Source organism: Pongo abelii, chromosome 3, assembly GCF_028885655.2.
Source record: "Pongo abelii isolate AG06213 chromosome 3, NHGRI_mPonAbe1-v2.0_pri, whole genome shotgun sequence".
NCBI classification, from domain to species: domain Eukaryota; kingdom Metazoa; phylum Chordata; class Mammalia; order Primates; family Hominidae; genus Pongo; species Pongo abelii.
The window spans coordinates 12317577-12332463 of NC_071988.2; the positions used below are offsets into that span (position 1 = coordinate 12317577).

The 14887-nt window shown below is 41.9% G+C and overlaps 1 protein-coding gene across 7 annotated transcripts in view; it reads right to left on the reverse strand.

The window, feature by feature from the left end:
- The window catches only part of RAB28 (RAB28, member RAS oncogene family), a 168977-nt gene that overhangs the window by 21961 nt on the left and 132129 nt on the right, over positions 1-14887 (reverse strand). For 2 of the 7 annotated variants that reach the window (XM_054553156.2, XM_054553158.2), the window contains exons 7-8: positions 1777-1905; positions 878-951 (exon numbers count right to left, since the gene is read on the reverse strand). In XM_054553156.2, the coding sequence (XP_054409131.1) occupies positions 940-951; positions 1777-1905 (141 nt within the window). In that variant the 3' untranslated portion in view covers positions 878-939. Of the gene's footprint in view, positions 1-877; positions 952-1776; positions 1906-5593; positions 5791-11998; positions 12225-14887 lie in introns of those variants that run through there. The other 5 variants (XM_054553163.2, XM_063722454.1, XM_054553164.2 and 2 more) reach the window with 5 other exon arrangements.

Below are 14887 nucleotides of genomic sequence, written 5' to 3' on the forward strand. Positions count from 1 at the left end.
CGCTCTTATTGGCCAGGCTGGAGTGCAAATGGCACGATCTGGGCTCACTGCGACCTCCACCTCCTGGGTTCAAGTGATTCTCCTGCCTCAGCCTCCTAAGTAGCTGGGATTACAGGCACCTGACACCACACCCGGCTAATTTTTTTTTTTTTGTATTTTTAGTAGAGAAGGGGTTGTGCCACGTTGGCCAGGCTGGTCTCAAACTCCTGACCTCAGGTGATCCACCCGCCTCGGCCTCCCAAAGTGCTGGGATTACAGGCGTGAGCCACCACACCCAGCAGATTAAAGCCCTTCTAAGGACCTCAGGTTAAGAGCCCCTGCTCACTGAGTTTACTAGGTGGCCTTAAGGTTGATTTTACCATCGAAACCTTCTTCCTATGCTACGAGGTTGTTTTACATGTAAAAATGTTAGACCCTTGGAAGGCAAACACCACAGACCATTAATAGTCAGTAACAACCATTAACAAACAGTCCAAGGATAATAATTATGATTCAGAACAACCTGCATAGAGTTGTTTGGGCACAAAATGATGAACAAGTGACATTTGGCTCTTATGATTTGAGTTCAAGCAAGTTATTTTTCCCATCTGAGAAATTTCCTTATTTATATAATAAAAAGTTTCGACAGATTTCTAAGGGTCCTTTCACTAATGGGTCTGTTAAATTAACCACAAGTGCTTCTCCCATTTTCAACTGTAATACAATTTAAAGCCGAGTCAACAAATGAAATATTTTTTCCATGAGCACAGCACTTTTCCCATCCCCCATCTGTGAGTCCCAGTGTTATAAAGACTAGCTTTGGTTTCTTATTCACCCAAGGAGTTTGTTAGAATAGTATGCAGAGGTGCCTGGCAGAATAATAAGTGTATCACATTACCCTTTAGTGGCTGTTCTTTTATTTATTCCAGGAAGACTCCAATCTCAATTCAATCTTCTAGTTCAGCAATCTCCCTAGGAGCGTTTGGAAAAGAATGTGTTAATATGTATATGTAAACCTATTAAAAAGCCACGCAAAGAATTTTAAGATGAAATGCCAGAATATGTTGGAATATTCTCATTGGAAAAATAAAATTTAGATTTTGCTATTTAAAACGTGGAAGTACCTTTGTGCTAGATTCATCTCAAGAGAAAAATTAGTGAATGAATAACTGTAGCTGAAATATAGTATTTTTATTTTCAGAATCATGGAGTAGGATCCCAGTCTGTATGCCCACCCTGAGATTTATTCATAGCTGGCAATGATGGAGGAAGAGTATGGACCCAACAGGATATCATTTAATACGGGAGAAAATAAGAGTATCCTAGTAGGGAAAAATTCACCCTAGGGACTGTACACTCCTTTCTACAACTTTGGCCAGAGAGCACTGTGTTCGCATCAGTAGGGTGGGTCTAAGGGCCGCTCATGTTATCAGACAGCCCCTAGTCCTGTACACAGGGCTCAGGCCTGATTTGTGATAAGGCAGATGTTGTAAAAGAGCAATACAAGTTAAAAGAATAAGACAAGTTAAGTGCAAGGTGTCTGAAACCTTAAAGCCAAAGGCCTAGGCAACAGTTGGACATGATGTGTTTGTGACCAGTCTCTGCAGCCTTGATGCAGGCACTGGTGGTATTAGCAGCTGTTGTGAAAGCTTGGGCAGAAGACATGGTGCTTCAGAAATCAAGAGTGATAGAGGAACAAGCTGAAGGCAACAATTCCAAGAGAACAGGTTCTAGAGCATACAAGATGTACCTGCTTCTCAGTATTCTCAGAACTATTTGGAAAACTTGGAGGGATACCTGAGAAAGTCGGGAGTTTTTCCCTGGTAAAGCAGACAAAGCTGCTTTACTTTTCATATTCCATGGCATTTTTTGCAGAGAGCCACCCTGTTTTCCCTCAAAATGGTACAGCCTGGAGAGTTGAAGTGCCTGTAAGGGAAGCCAAGTAGAGCTTAGCACAACAGTGGTTGGAAGATAATCAGAATATGGAAATCTTTGTTTGGGTTCTAGCATTTCAGGCCCACTGTCCAAATTGACATTAAATATTCAAACTGAGACCAGCTGCCAGATTTCTAAATTTCCCTCCTCTCTGGATTCCCTACTTGTAAACAGACGCTACAGTTTGTACAAATGCCTTTTTACAGAAACACCTGGTGACTGTCAAGGTGTTGAAATGAGATTGCAGACACACATCGATGTAAATGATACTTTATAACTTTGGGCTTGAAATGAGGGAAGGGTGGGTAGGTCAGTTTGTTGGTTAATTAATACTCTCCAAGTCATGGTTATCATTGTTACGTGGTCTATAATTTGAGAATCTGTACTTTATATAACTCAACAACAATTAAAAAAAAACAGCTGAAAAATAGGCAAAGAACGGAATGGACTTTTCTCCATAGAAGACATACAAATGGCCAACAAGCACAAGAAAAGATGTTCAACATCACTAATCATTAGGTAAACACAAAACAAAACCACAATGAGATTATACCTCATAGCAGATGAATAGATCAGCAACATACAGTATATACATAAAATGGACTATTGTTCGGCCATAAAAAGGAATGGAAGTCTGACATGTGTTGCAATGTGGATGAACCTTGAAAACATTATGCTAAGTGAAATACACCAGACCCAAAAGGACAAATCTTATATAGTTCTAACTTTGAGGTACCTAGAGTAGTCAAATTCATAGAGACAGAAAGGATGGTGCCGAATGGTGGTTGCCAGAAGCTGAAGGGAAGGAAATGGAAAACTAGTGTATAATGGGGACAGAGTTTCAGTTTGGGAAACTGAAAAAGTTCTGGAGATAAATGGTGGTGATGGTTGAACAACAGTAGATGTGAATATACTTAATGCCACTGAACTGCATAATTAAAAATGGTTAAAATAGTAAATTTTATGTTATGTATATACCAAAAAACACCAAAATGTTTAAAATGTACTTCTCTTCCTTTTGACATGTCTTTGAACAATGATCATGCATGTTGGTTGAGTCTTCGACTTTTGCTGGCCCTATGCCATTTGTTGAGATGGATGCCCTGTCACCAAGATGTGGCTTAAATCACACTGATGAATAAAGTTTACACTTCGAAGGCTCTCATTTGCAGACGTGACTAAGTGGATTCACATGATCCTGTGCAACCTAGGCTACCACCAAGTGGCAGAGAACAGGAAGAGACAAAGAAAAATTAGACAACAATGTCAAAATGTTAAGCCCCTGCTGTCTTGAGTGGCTGGAGGCACCATTAGAGGCTTGGAGCCTACTCCAGGGGCCAGGTATTTTGTCAACAAACTTCTCATCCTGTTCAGTTCTCTCTCATAGATGCTGGCTTCATATATGCAGCACATGTGGTTTACAAGAAAGAGAAGCAACAGCAAAAACTCCTCACATCACTCCATATGTTTATGAAGCCCTTGTTTAGAGAGGCTCGAAAGGGAAGGAAGTCTATAATATGTATTCCTTGAAAATTCTTTCCAGGCATCCTCCAACCTTAGCACTATATAGAGATGCCAAGCGTGTAACCGAAACACCTCCTGTTTGCAATACCTAAACTTATGTTTCTGGAGGTGAAGTAAAGCTTTTGTGGGTAGTATATTCTAAAATGTCTCACCTTTTTATAAAAGGAACATTCAGTGGCATGGTGGATATTGTCAACACTCCTATGGAATATGAAAAATGTTATCTGGTTCTTGTTCCAATATCTACTCTTTTCTTATTGGAGACTTACCTAAGTGACACCACAAGACCATTTTCTTTTAGAGTCTATCCTTTTTACAGTGGCCAAGTTGGAAATCAAAAGATCTTTCAATAATAATAATATATCATATTTCCTGTCATGTAGAAACAACATGCCATACTTCCTATCATGTTGAAAAATTCAGGTCCCATGGCAAAGCCAGTGAGGAGCTATTTTATCAGCCTGAACCATAAAGTTCTTCCTCCCTGTAGGTAACTCTACTGTTTAAGTCAACATACCTGGCTATCAGATGTCTGTGGCTGCCTAAGCCCTTACCCAATGCCCTCTCCCATTACAATGTCCAAAAATTGAAAAACAGGCAGAAGAGTTATGTGGGATAAATTTTCCAACTTGATTAATTGTGGATTGATGAAGGCAACTGGTCAAAATGCTGCATTCGATTCCCTGTTCCATGATTTGAAGGGATAGTGAACAACATCCCACCACCCTGTGTCAGACACAAAAGTGAGCATAGAAACTAATCTCTTTGGTCTACTACAAGTCATAAGACAGGTTGGGAAACTTGCAGGTCCACAGAGGTAGAGGAGAGGAGAAAGGAGGGGAGGGAAAGGGAAGAGGGGGAAGAGGTGGAGGGGAAGAAAGGAAGCATGCGTGAGCAATGACCTTTGGTATAGTCCGCTCAACAATTATTAATTTGGGATAATAGCCTATTTTTAAAACATAATTCCATTGAGTCAAGCAGCAGGCTATGAGGTGTAGACCCATTTGACTATGTATTATTTTCTAGTGTGGCACCCAATATTGGTTGGGTGACCCAAATATTATTTCCAGCCCTTAATGTCTTACCTACATTTTCAAAATTGCTCTAAAAGCTAAAACTTGATCTCCCAGCCTGCCATGCAACTGGGGGTGGCCTCATGGCAGCACACCTCCAGACAGTGAGATATGGAAAATAGTCCCTGGGGAGAGTGTCTGTGGCAGGCAGAATAATGACTCACAATGTTGTTCACATTCTAATCCCCGGAATGTGTAAATATGTTACCTTCCTTGGCAAAAGGGACTTTGCAGCTGGAATTAAGGTGAGGATCTTTCAATGGTAAGTGATATGGTTTGGATGTTTTGTTTCCTTCAAATCTTATCTTGAAATGCAACCTCCAGTGTTGGAGGTGGGGCCCAGTGGGAGGTGTCTGGGTCATAGGAATGGATCCCTCATGAATGGCTTGGTGCTGTCCTTGCAGTAATGAGTGAGCTTTCTATGAGTTCACGTGGGATCTCGTTGTTTAAAAGAGTCTGGCACCTCCTCCCTTTCTCTCTTGCTCCCTCTGTCACCATGTGACACAGTAGCACCCCCTTTGCCTTCTGCCATGATTGGAAGCTTCCTGAGGCCTCACCAGAAGCCAAGTAGATGCTGGTGCCATACTTGTACATCCTGCAGAACCATTAGCCAAATAAACCTCTTTTCTTTATAAAATACCCAGTCTCAGGGAATCCTTTTTAGCAATGCAAATGGACTAACACAGGTGGATTATCCTGGATTATCCAGGTGGGCCCAATGTAATCACAAAGGTCTTCATAAGTGGAAAAGGGAGGCAGAAGAGTCAGAGGAAGAGAAGTGACAACAAAAGCAGAGTCGGAGTGCTGTGATGTGAGAAAGACTCAGCCATCCATTGATGGCTTTCAAGACAAAAAAGGTCCACAAGCCAACAAATGAGGGTGGCTTCTAGAGCTGGAAAAGGCAAGGAACCAGATTCTCCCCTAAGGCCTCCAGAAGGAGCCCATCCTTCCTAACAAAGGACTTCCTGTCTCCAGAACAATAAGATAACAAATGTGCATTGTTTTTAGCCACTGTTGTTTCACGTTAAGTTTTGTGATAATTCAGTATGGCAGCAATAGGAAACGAATACAGTGTCTTTTACCAAATAAACACACTTCACCCTTTTCCTCCTCCCTTGTTGCTCCATGGCATGCAGACATGGAGTGGATGGCAGCCACCTCGCAATCTTGAAGCCATTTGAATGAGGATGAAGCCTTTGTGCTTGGGACATCAGAGCAGAAAAAAAGAGTCTTTGTTCCTAATGAGCCACCAGCCGTCAGATGCTCATCCCTGAACTTCCTGTCACACAAAACAAAGGAAATGTGTTGTGTTTAAGTCACTATAGTAGGATTTTGTGTAGTGGTGTGTCAGAGCTGACTCTCATCAACTTGTGAAAGGTAATTGTTAAATTTTTCAGAACTTTATAGTCAATTGTTAACACAGACATTATTAAAAATTAAGTTGTGGAATCTTACAATTAAATTATATTTAAAATGAAGGTTGTAAATACTCAAAACTCATTGCTTCCTAAATATTTCACAAAATATACTATTATCTGTAACTGTGCTCTAGTCTGTTATCTCTGCTCTTGGGTTCATGTGCATCTATTGTGTATGAATGGTGGAGATATCATATATCTTCATTGCTATATACCATATACTAGATACCATATATCTTCCCAACTCTGCATTCAGTGACACCACATTGGTAGCTTGAAATCAGCCTTGGTGGGAGTATTTACTTTACAGAAATCAGTAAACACTACAAATCAGGGATTTATTTTTCCCCCAGAGAGTCCATTATTAAACACTTACTGGCCTGCCACTGGTTTATTGTTTCTGCAGCCAACTACATTCCTAACTGATGCATCCATAATGGTTTGTAAAGTCTTCTTACTGAACGTGCTTCTTATAGTAAAGCCACAATTTGTTAATGCAAATAATATTTATACAAAGTTGGATTCTCCTAGTTTCTCTTTTAAATAAACATTTAGGTGTCAGGCACAGGGCAACGCAGACTCTTTCTTATTCTACCTCACATAATCCTTGATATTTTCCTGAAAGGTAAATATTATAACCACATTTCACAGATGAGGAAACCAGTACTGAGTCATCCAGGGGTATACTAATGATCTGTGGCCAGTTAAGGGCCAAGAGAGGATTTGAACTTGCTTTCGTCTGATTCAGAAATCTGTGCTCATTCTCCAGGGGAAAGAAAAAAAATGTGTTTTGAACATGGTAGGGGCTAAATAAATGTTTGTTGAGTCATTTAAACAAAAGATAACTCTTCCAGAGCATTGGGGGACCTAAAATTCTCAGCTCATGTGCAAGGCGGGGTCCTCACCACATGTGCAAAAGACATTGGCACCAGGCTGCTTTTCCTGAACATCAAAGAGATCCCTGAAACGCTTATGGTTAGAAGATTGAGTTTCATAAAAGTATTAAATTTATATTTTTTGAACAGCATCACTGGGGGAGGCACCGTGGTTACAACTCTCTCATCTTGAAAGAGACAGAGAGTAATTTCCTCCTTTGCTGGTTGTCAGCCTGGCTCCCAATCATTCCCCCCAGAGTTGGCGGAATTTCAATGACTCTAAAATTAATCTGTTGGTCAGAGACTCTGTCCAGTGCTTGAAATTCTGGGAGCTTTGCTGTGGTCTCAAAGTCAGTGACTGGGATGAGAGGTTGAGAGGTCAAAGGTGAAGTGGCAATTCTCTGTCCAGTTGGGAAATCTGGGACAATCCTGCAGACATGTTTCTCCCCTGGTTTTATGATGAGAAACCCACCAAATTATTCTGAACAAGAGTGTTGAGTAACTAACATAGAATTGCTAGGCACACATATAGGATTTTAAAATGATTTTATTCAACATTTATTTGAATTCCTAAGGAAGACAGACATGTAAACAGATAAACAACATGATGTGTGTAGTTAAAAAGAGATGTACAGGCTACTAGGATCACACAGAATCTGGAGCTAAGCCCAGGGAGGTGGGAAACGAGAGATCAGGAAAAGCTTTCTGCAGAAGATGCCTGAGGTTGGGCTTATAGAAAAAAAATGGAACTGGATGGTGCGAAAGTAGAAAAGGTGATTACAGAAAAAGAGGAAATGCATCTAGTAAGCAATAAACTGGTTAAACTACAAGTAGTTCAGTGTCACAACCCGTAAAGTGTAAGACACAGAAGGCAGAAAGATGGCTAGAGAGGTAAGCCAGGAAAGAACCTGGACATCATACTAGGATAACTGGACTGTATCCCACATGCAATGGGAAGCCACTGGAAATTTTCATTAGGGAGTGGCATAGCCATGTTGGTGTTTAGGAATCATCCTAGAGGCCTTGAGATCCATTAAGAGGTCATTGCAAAACAATAAGCAGTGGATGCGGACAAAGGACATAGCCGTGGTGGGAAGGGAGAGGGCTAGTATAGAGATTCAGGAATATTTGTTGACTGAATCATGAAGATATAGGGAATGAGGTTAGAGCTAGCCCAGAATAACCCCTGTGTTTCTGGCTTGGGCAACCAGCTGGATGGCGGTGCCATTAATTAAGCACAGGGGGAGGAGCTGATCTGTGTGAGAGAAGAGTTACAGAATGAGTTCAATGTAAGTTGAGTGTATGTTATTCAACTGGAGATGTCCAACCGCAAATGGATGTATGAGTTTTCATGGAGGATTCTGCTTGATTTGTCTTTGAATGCAATCTAGAAAAAATATTGGCACACAAAAGGCTCTTGACAAATATTTGTAAATTGGAAGGATGGAAGCCTGATTATAGGAGAAGGATGAGGTAGGAGAAAGGTTAGAATTAGAAATAGAGGTTTTTAGAGTTAGCAACTCACTGAGTGTGCTGGTTAATTGTATGTGTCAACTTGAGAGGGATAAAGACACCCAGATAGCTGGTAGACATTATGGGGGTGTGTCTGTGAGGATGCTTCCAGAGAGAGCAGCATTTAAGTAAGTAAACTGGGTAAAGAACATCTGCCCTTGCCAATGCGGGTGGGCATCACACAATCCACTGAGGGCCCAGATAGAACACAGAGGCAGAGGAGAGTGCATTTACTCTCTCTCCTTGAGCTGGGTCATCCATCTTCTCCTGCCCTTGGAGCTACTGGTTCTCAGGCCTTTGGACTCCAGGACTTGTATCAGCCACCTCCCAGTTTCTCAAGCCTTAGACCAAATTACACCACTGACTTTCCTGATTCTCCTACTTGAAGACAGTAGTACCTTGGGATGCCTCAGCCTCCATTATCACATGAGCTGATTCCCATAATAAATCTCCTAGATTATCTGTCATCTATCTATCTATCTACCTATCTATCTATCTATCTATCTGTCTGTCTATCTAATTGGCTCTGTTTCTCTGGAGACTCCTGACTAAGACACTGAGAGTGGTTGAAACTGAGAATGAATAAAACTCCAGAGAAAGAGAGAACATCTCTTGGGTGAGAAGTAAACCAAGAATGGAATCTTTGGGAGAACCAATATGTAAGGAAAGGCAGACATGTGCAAGGAGATAGAGACTGAAGACACAGAGCCATTGGAGAGGAGCAGAAGCCAAGGATGCAGGGATATCATAAGATGAAGAAGCCAAGTCTTAAGATATAGCCTGAGAAAGGTCAGCATGAGCCCTCTGGGGGCATTTGCAAGGGCGGTTCCCATGGGCTAGAGGGGACAGGAGCCAGGATGCCCTGAGATGCAACCCAGGCTCGAGTGGAGGGTTTCTGGGGGCAAGAGGGAGAATCAAGGCCAAGGGAGCCTTTTATTTTAAGACAGGAAAGCCTCACACATGACTGGAGGTGTTTAAGAGTTGAAAATATAGGAGAGATAGGAGATTGAATACTCTATAAGACCTCATACAGGCAGGAGACTGGCAACACACATGGAGGTAATGGCCTGAGACAGAATGAGTGACGCACCTTTGCCTGAGACTGAGCAAATACAGGGTGAGCATGAAGATTCATTTGTGAGTGTAGAGGATGGAAGCTGCATCATTTACCATATCTAAAAAGTTGAGGAAACCTTCTGTCTCCAAAAATAGGATAAAGGTTGTATAATTATGACATATTTACTCAAAGAAACATATTAACTCATTAAAAATAATAATTATGAAACTATTTGGCCATATTTGAAAGGCATTACAAACTGATATGAAGTGAAAAGGATGGAAGATTATAAATACAAGTTCTAGAATAAAAATATTAATACCAACTGTGAGGTATAACCATTAAGGTATAGAGGTTTTGTGGGTGCTTCTAGTGTATTTTTATTTTCTACAATTTTCTTAACTTTATTCTGAAAATTCTAAAAAACAGTTAAAATTGGACTGACTCAACAGTCAAATTTTCCGTCTGCAATAGCTCTCATTCTTTTACATGAATTTATCCAAGAATCAGAGCTTCAGGCAGCACTTCCCTCTAAAGATTTCTCTAGAAATCTTTCTCCCATTCTTCAAGTTAACACATGATGAAATCTTCTCTTCCGCCTCATAAGTTTCTCCTCACCTTTTCCTTCACAGTCCTTCCCCTGGAGAATGTGAAGGTTGCCCTGGCATGAATACAAGTTTTTAGTCAGTGTGTCCAGAGACCTGTGGCCAACCCACTGGAAACCTGTTCTCACCACAGGGCAGGTGGCCGAGGTGCCAGTCAGCCCTGAAGTTAGCCTATGTTCCATTTGACACTTTGTTTAATAAATGGCTTTTATTTTATTTTATTTTGAGACGAAATCTTGCTCTGTCACCCAGGTGACACTTCAGGCTGGAGTGCTCATCACAACCTCCACCTCCTGGGTTCAAGTGATTCTCCTGCCTCAGCCTCCCAAGTAGCTGGGATTACAGATTCACATCACCATGGCTGGCTAATTTTTAAATTTTTAGTAGAGACAGTGTTTCACCATGTTGACCAGGCTGGTCTTGAACTCCTGGCCTCAGGTGATCTGCCTGCCCCTGCCTCCCAAAGTGCTGGGATTACAGACGTGAGCTACTGCACCCAGCCTAAATGGCTTTTATTATTATAAAAGTGCCTAGCACATGGAAGAAGCAAAAAAAAAAAAGGATAATATTATGTCTTTTTACAAAACCAATACAATTACAATCAGGAACATAGATTTAGTCTCCAGAGTTAGCAGGCATAACGAGGTTGTTCTCAAGTCATCTTTTATTTTAGAGTCAGAACATTGACTAACACTGACTAAACTAAACTGACTATGCCAGCTTGCGGAAGTGTTATAGACCATATCAGCCAGCAGTGAGAGTAAAACCCTATAGTGTCAGACTATAAAGGCTATGACAAGTTGGAGAGAGGAAGCATATGATAGAGACTTATGCAGGGAAATCTCCCTAGAGCAGGTCAAATATTGAGCTTGGCTGCAAAGAAGAGCATTGTGACACTTGTTATCAATGGCACTCATCATCTTTTGAATATCTTTCCCACTTTCTGGTAATTTCCTACATTATGAGTCCCACCTCTTCAAGTTCTAAGCCAGAAAGCTTCTCTTCCCAGGCTTCCTTGCAGTTAGGAGGTCAGCACATGACCTCAGCTCTGTCCATGAGACATGTTCTTTCTATCCGGAGGGAGCGATGTGAGGAAGGAGGTGCCATGCAGAATCAACTTCAGGGTGAGAATAGCAGCATGTGGCAGAGACACTTCAGCAGAAGGGCTGAGATCTTAGAAATAGTGCCCCGCATTCATGTATGGTGCCAACTGTGGTATCTGGGCCCCACTACCACGAGATCGCAGTTGTGAACAATAGAAGGGTGTGATGTGAGTGTTCCTGCTTGCATTATCCCTGAGCATGGCTCTCTGGCCCTCCCAAAGACTCTGAAGGCAACGAATTAATGCCTTCTCTGTTTAAAACACAGTGGATTCTGTTGTTTGCAACTGAGATGCCGACTAATGCAAATGGGGAGAGTGCTTCCTTTGGAGCACAGCTCACACTTCACTTTGCTGTGTTGTGGGATAATATTTAGAAAAATGAACTGGGTTTTTATTCTCATATTCTTATTTACATGTGTGCCTTCCTTCTTCGTATTCCATCAAAAGTAGCACCAGTCAGTGTCCATTATTTTAGGGAAGTTATATGAAAAAAAAAAGGCCAAAAAAGTGTCTTTTTAGGTTTTCAGTGTTAAGATCCTAGGTTGTGAGAGAAATTGATAAGATTCAGCATAGATAATAGACTGAGGAGAAAGCAAAATGGGCAAAAGGAATTACACAGAGGTGCACACCTGCATGATAAAGATACTCCAATTTAAGAAATTGTAGTGAGTCAGAAGGAAAGTGAGAAGTGCGGAGAGGTGCAGTGTCTCTGAAAAAAAGGCTCTGGGTTTGATTCTTGGAATGCGCCCCAAAGACACTTTGTTGGATCCGAGAGAAAGGGAGATTTATTCCTCTTCACCTGGATCACAGCCAGGGTAGCAGCAAGGTCTGAATATAGACATGGTTGTGGAGATGTCTCAGCAATCAGACTGAGACAACCCACTGATTTCTTCAAGTCTGACTGCCTTGGTAGCATCAAAATGATACACGTGTCATGAGTGGCCCAGGGGTAGAGGACAGAACTGCTGGCTTGAAGGACACTTACTCAGGGCAATGAGACATCTCCAAGGCAACCTGTTCAGACCAATGACTGAGGATGAAACAGGATAATGGGGATGTCTCTGTGGATGCTGGTGAAGATGGATGGCTGTGAAGACCGAATGGACTTGCCTCTTTAAAAAGTTTCCAGAACTTGTTCGTGACCCTGGGAAAATAAGTGAGACAGACCACACAGGTACAAGAAGGGCTTCAGACAAAAATAAAGGAATATTTCTTTCATTCCTTAGTTTGTGAGTTTGTGCACTGAACATTACATGGTAATTTGGGTGGGAAGGTAGAAGTGGAGTTAGCTGGCAAGTGTGGAGGCAGATGGCCAGACAAAACTTATGTTTCATTCCTAATCTAATGCCCTCATTTTACAAACCAGTAAATGGAGGGCCTGGGAGACGAAGCAAATTGTTCATAATCATACAGCAAACTAGAATTTGGGTCTTCTAACTTTCAGGCCCACGCTGTCTCCCAAAATAGTCAGTTGAAGTTTTTCCAAAAGCAATAGAATGCGAGTGCCATGCCCTAGGTTGTAATGAACCAAAACACTGAAGTTGAGACATTTCCCTAAAATGCAATTGCTTGGCATTTCAGCCTTAAGGAAAAAGTCTTCCTGAGAAAGCAAAGCTAACAGTCTCTCCACTTCATCCTTTAGTTATGTTTGAGGACAGGTAACCAGTGCATCGCAATGGTTGGCCTGAGGAATTTTCATTTCAAGAGTATACTTGTCTAAGGTTTGGTTCAAACAAGTTATGGCCTGGGCCTATGACTATCAACTAATTGTTTCAGCTCTGTGGCCATTTAAGAACAAACAAAGTTTATTCTTAAGGCAGGACTGCTCTGAGAATCCCTGCTAATGAGTCTATCTTGAACTCTTGATGCAAGTCACACAGGACCATTTAATAATCTAAATTATTGTGTTGCTTAGGACTGTTTTAGTTGCAGTGACGGAAACCTGCCCTGAACTAGCTTAGGTAAGCCTATGAGCTTTTCACATGATGCTGGACCTCACGGAACTTAAAGCATAGATATATGTTTGAACTCCAGGACGCAATAGAACCAGGGATTTGAATGCCATCAAAACCTCTACCTCCATCTTTCATTTCTAAGCCACTGTGTTATTCTTAAGTTCTGTAATCCTAGAGATGGATCCAGCCCTGAGCTGACCACCTTGGCTAGAAAGGGTGAGTCACACTGGCGTACTCCTGCTTTTGCTTCCATTTAAGGATGAGGTAGGGGCAGAGAAGACCACTGTAGGTACCAAGTGGTAATTTTACTATTTATTAAGTACAGGGCTCTGTGCTAGGTTCTGGGAGAGAAGAGAAGCAAGAGAACCAGAAAATTGAAGAACCAGATTCTTCCCTCAAAGGGCTTCCCACTTTAAAAGGGAAAATGACATAATATGGCCTGACAAGTGCCACCACTATGTTGGGTAGATAGAATGAAATCCAATCTTACACACGGATTGGATTCTGAAGTTAGCAAGCCAGGCAAAAAAGTCCTATAGCCAACTATGTATGCCCTAAATACTTGAATCACACCCAACACAAGATATTCATGGCATAAGTGACAAGCAAGGACCAAAATTGACCCAGACAACTGAGTTCCACATCTCCCACCTCTCATTCCACGTTATATTGTTCACTGAATAGACTGGAAGTCAAAATCATGCACACTATTTATAGCAGTCTCTCTCCTCACTCTCTTTTACTACATGCATGGAGTTAAATCCGTAGGAGTTAAAAACATGAGATGTGACTCATTAACTTGGCAAAGCCATACAGCATTGAGCTTGGGAACTAGGATCCAAGGCCAGGGGTGCATAACTTTTCAGTCCACAATTCCGGCCTTTACACCACGCCGTATTCCAAAGTTACCACATCTCCCATTATCTAAGTCATTTAAAGCTGGAGGTTCTCTCTGGCTCTTCCTTGGGAAGCCCTGACCCCCACCCCAGGAATAGTACAGAGCTCGGCTCAGGTGGGTCCACATGAATTGGACTGGGATAGTCTGGGCTGAGCTGAAATGAGAGGTCATCTGGATGAGCACAGAGGGACATTGACTCCAGGGCAGCTAGTGGGATGCCATTCATTTTCCTAGGTTGTATATGCTATGAAGAGCTTATCAAGGGGATGTTTACAAATGGGGGACCTTGCTGTTTTTAACAGATTAACTGTAACATATTGGTTCAGTGACCTGACAGCCCATTTACATGAAGTGTTAGTTTACACTTGACTCTTTCCCTGTACAGTAGGCAGATAGAGAGGCCACCGGGTTGACAGGGAGGAGGCTGGCCAAGCCCAGAGCTTCCATTAAGCAGTTAAGCATGGGCTCTTTGGAGTCTGGCATAGCCTTGAATACAGCCAGACCTCACACTTCACTGTTTCCTAAATAGTGATAGAAAACCTTCCACCCAACCCAGCCTATGGCCCTTTCGAACAATTCATGCCAAGGTTCCTGCCTAACAACCCAGAGGAACAGTACTGTTGTTGCTTTGATCACATTCAGGTCACAACCATGTCAGACAAGCCAAAGAGACTCCAGGGCAGGCCCGTTACATTTTCTGATCTGGACTAAAAAAATCGGCCCTCCAGGAAGCTTTAGTTTTTTAGCTTTGCTTTCCCGGGAAGACTTTTTCCTTAAGGCTGAAACATCAAGCAATTTCACTTTGGGGAAGTGTCTCAACTTCAATGCTTTGGCTCTTTGCAACCTAAGGCATAGTGCTCCCATTCTATTGCTTTTGGAAGAACCTCAGTAAACTATTTTGGGAGGCAGTGTGGGCCTGAAAGTTAGAAGACCCAAATTCTAACTGACATCCAT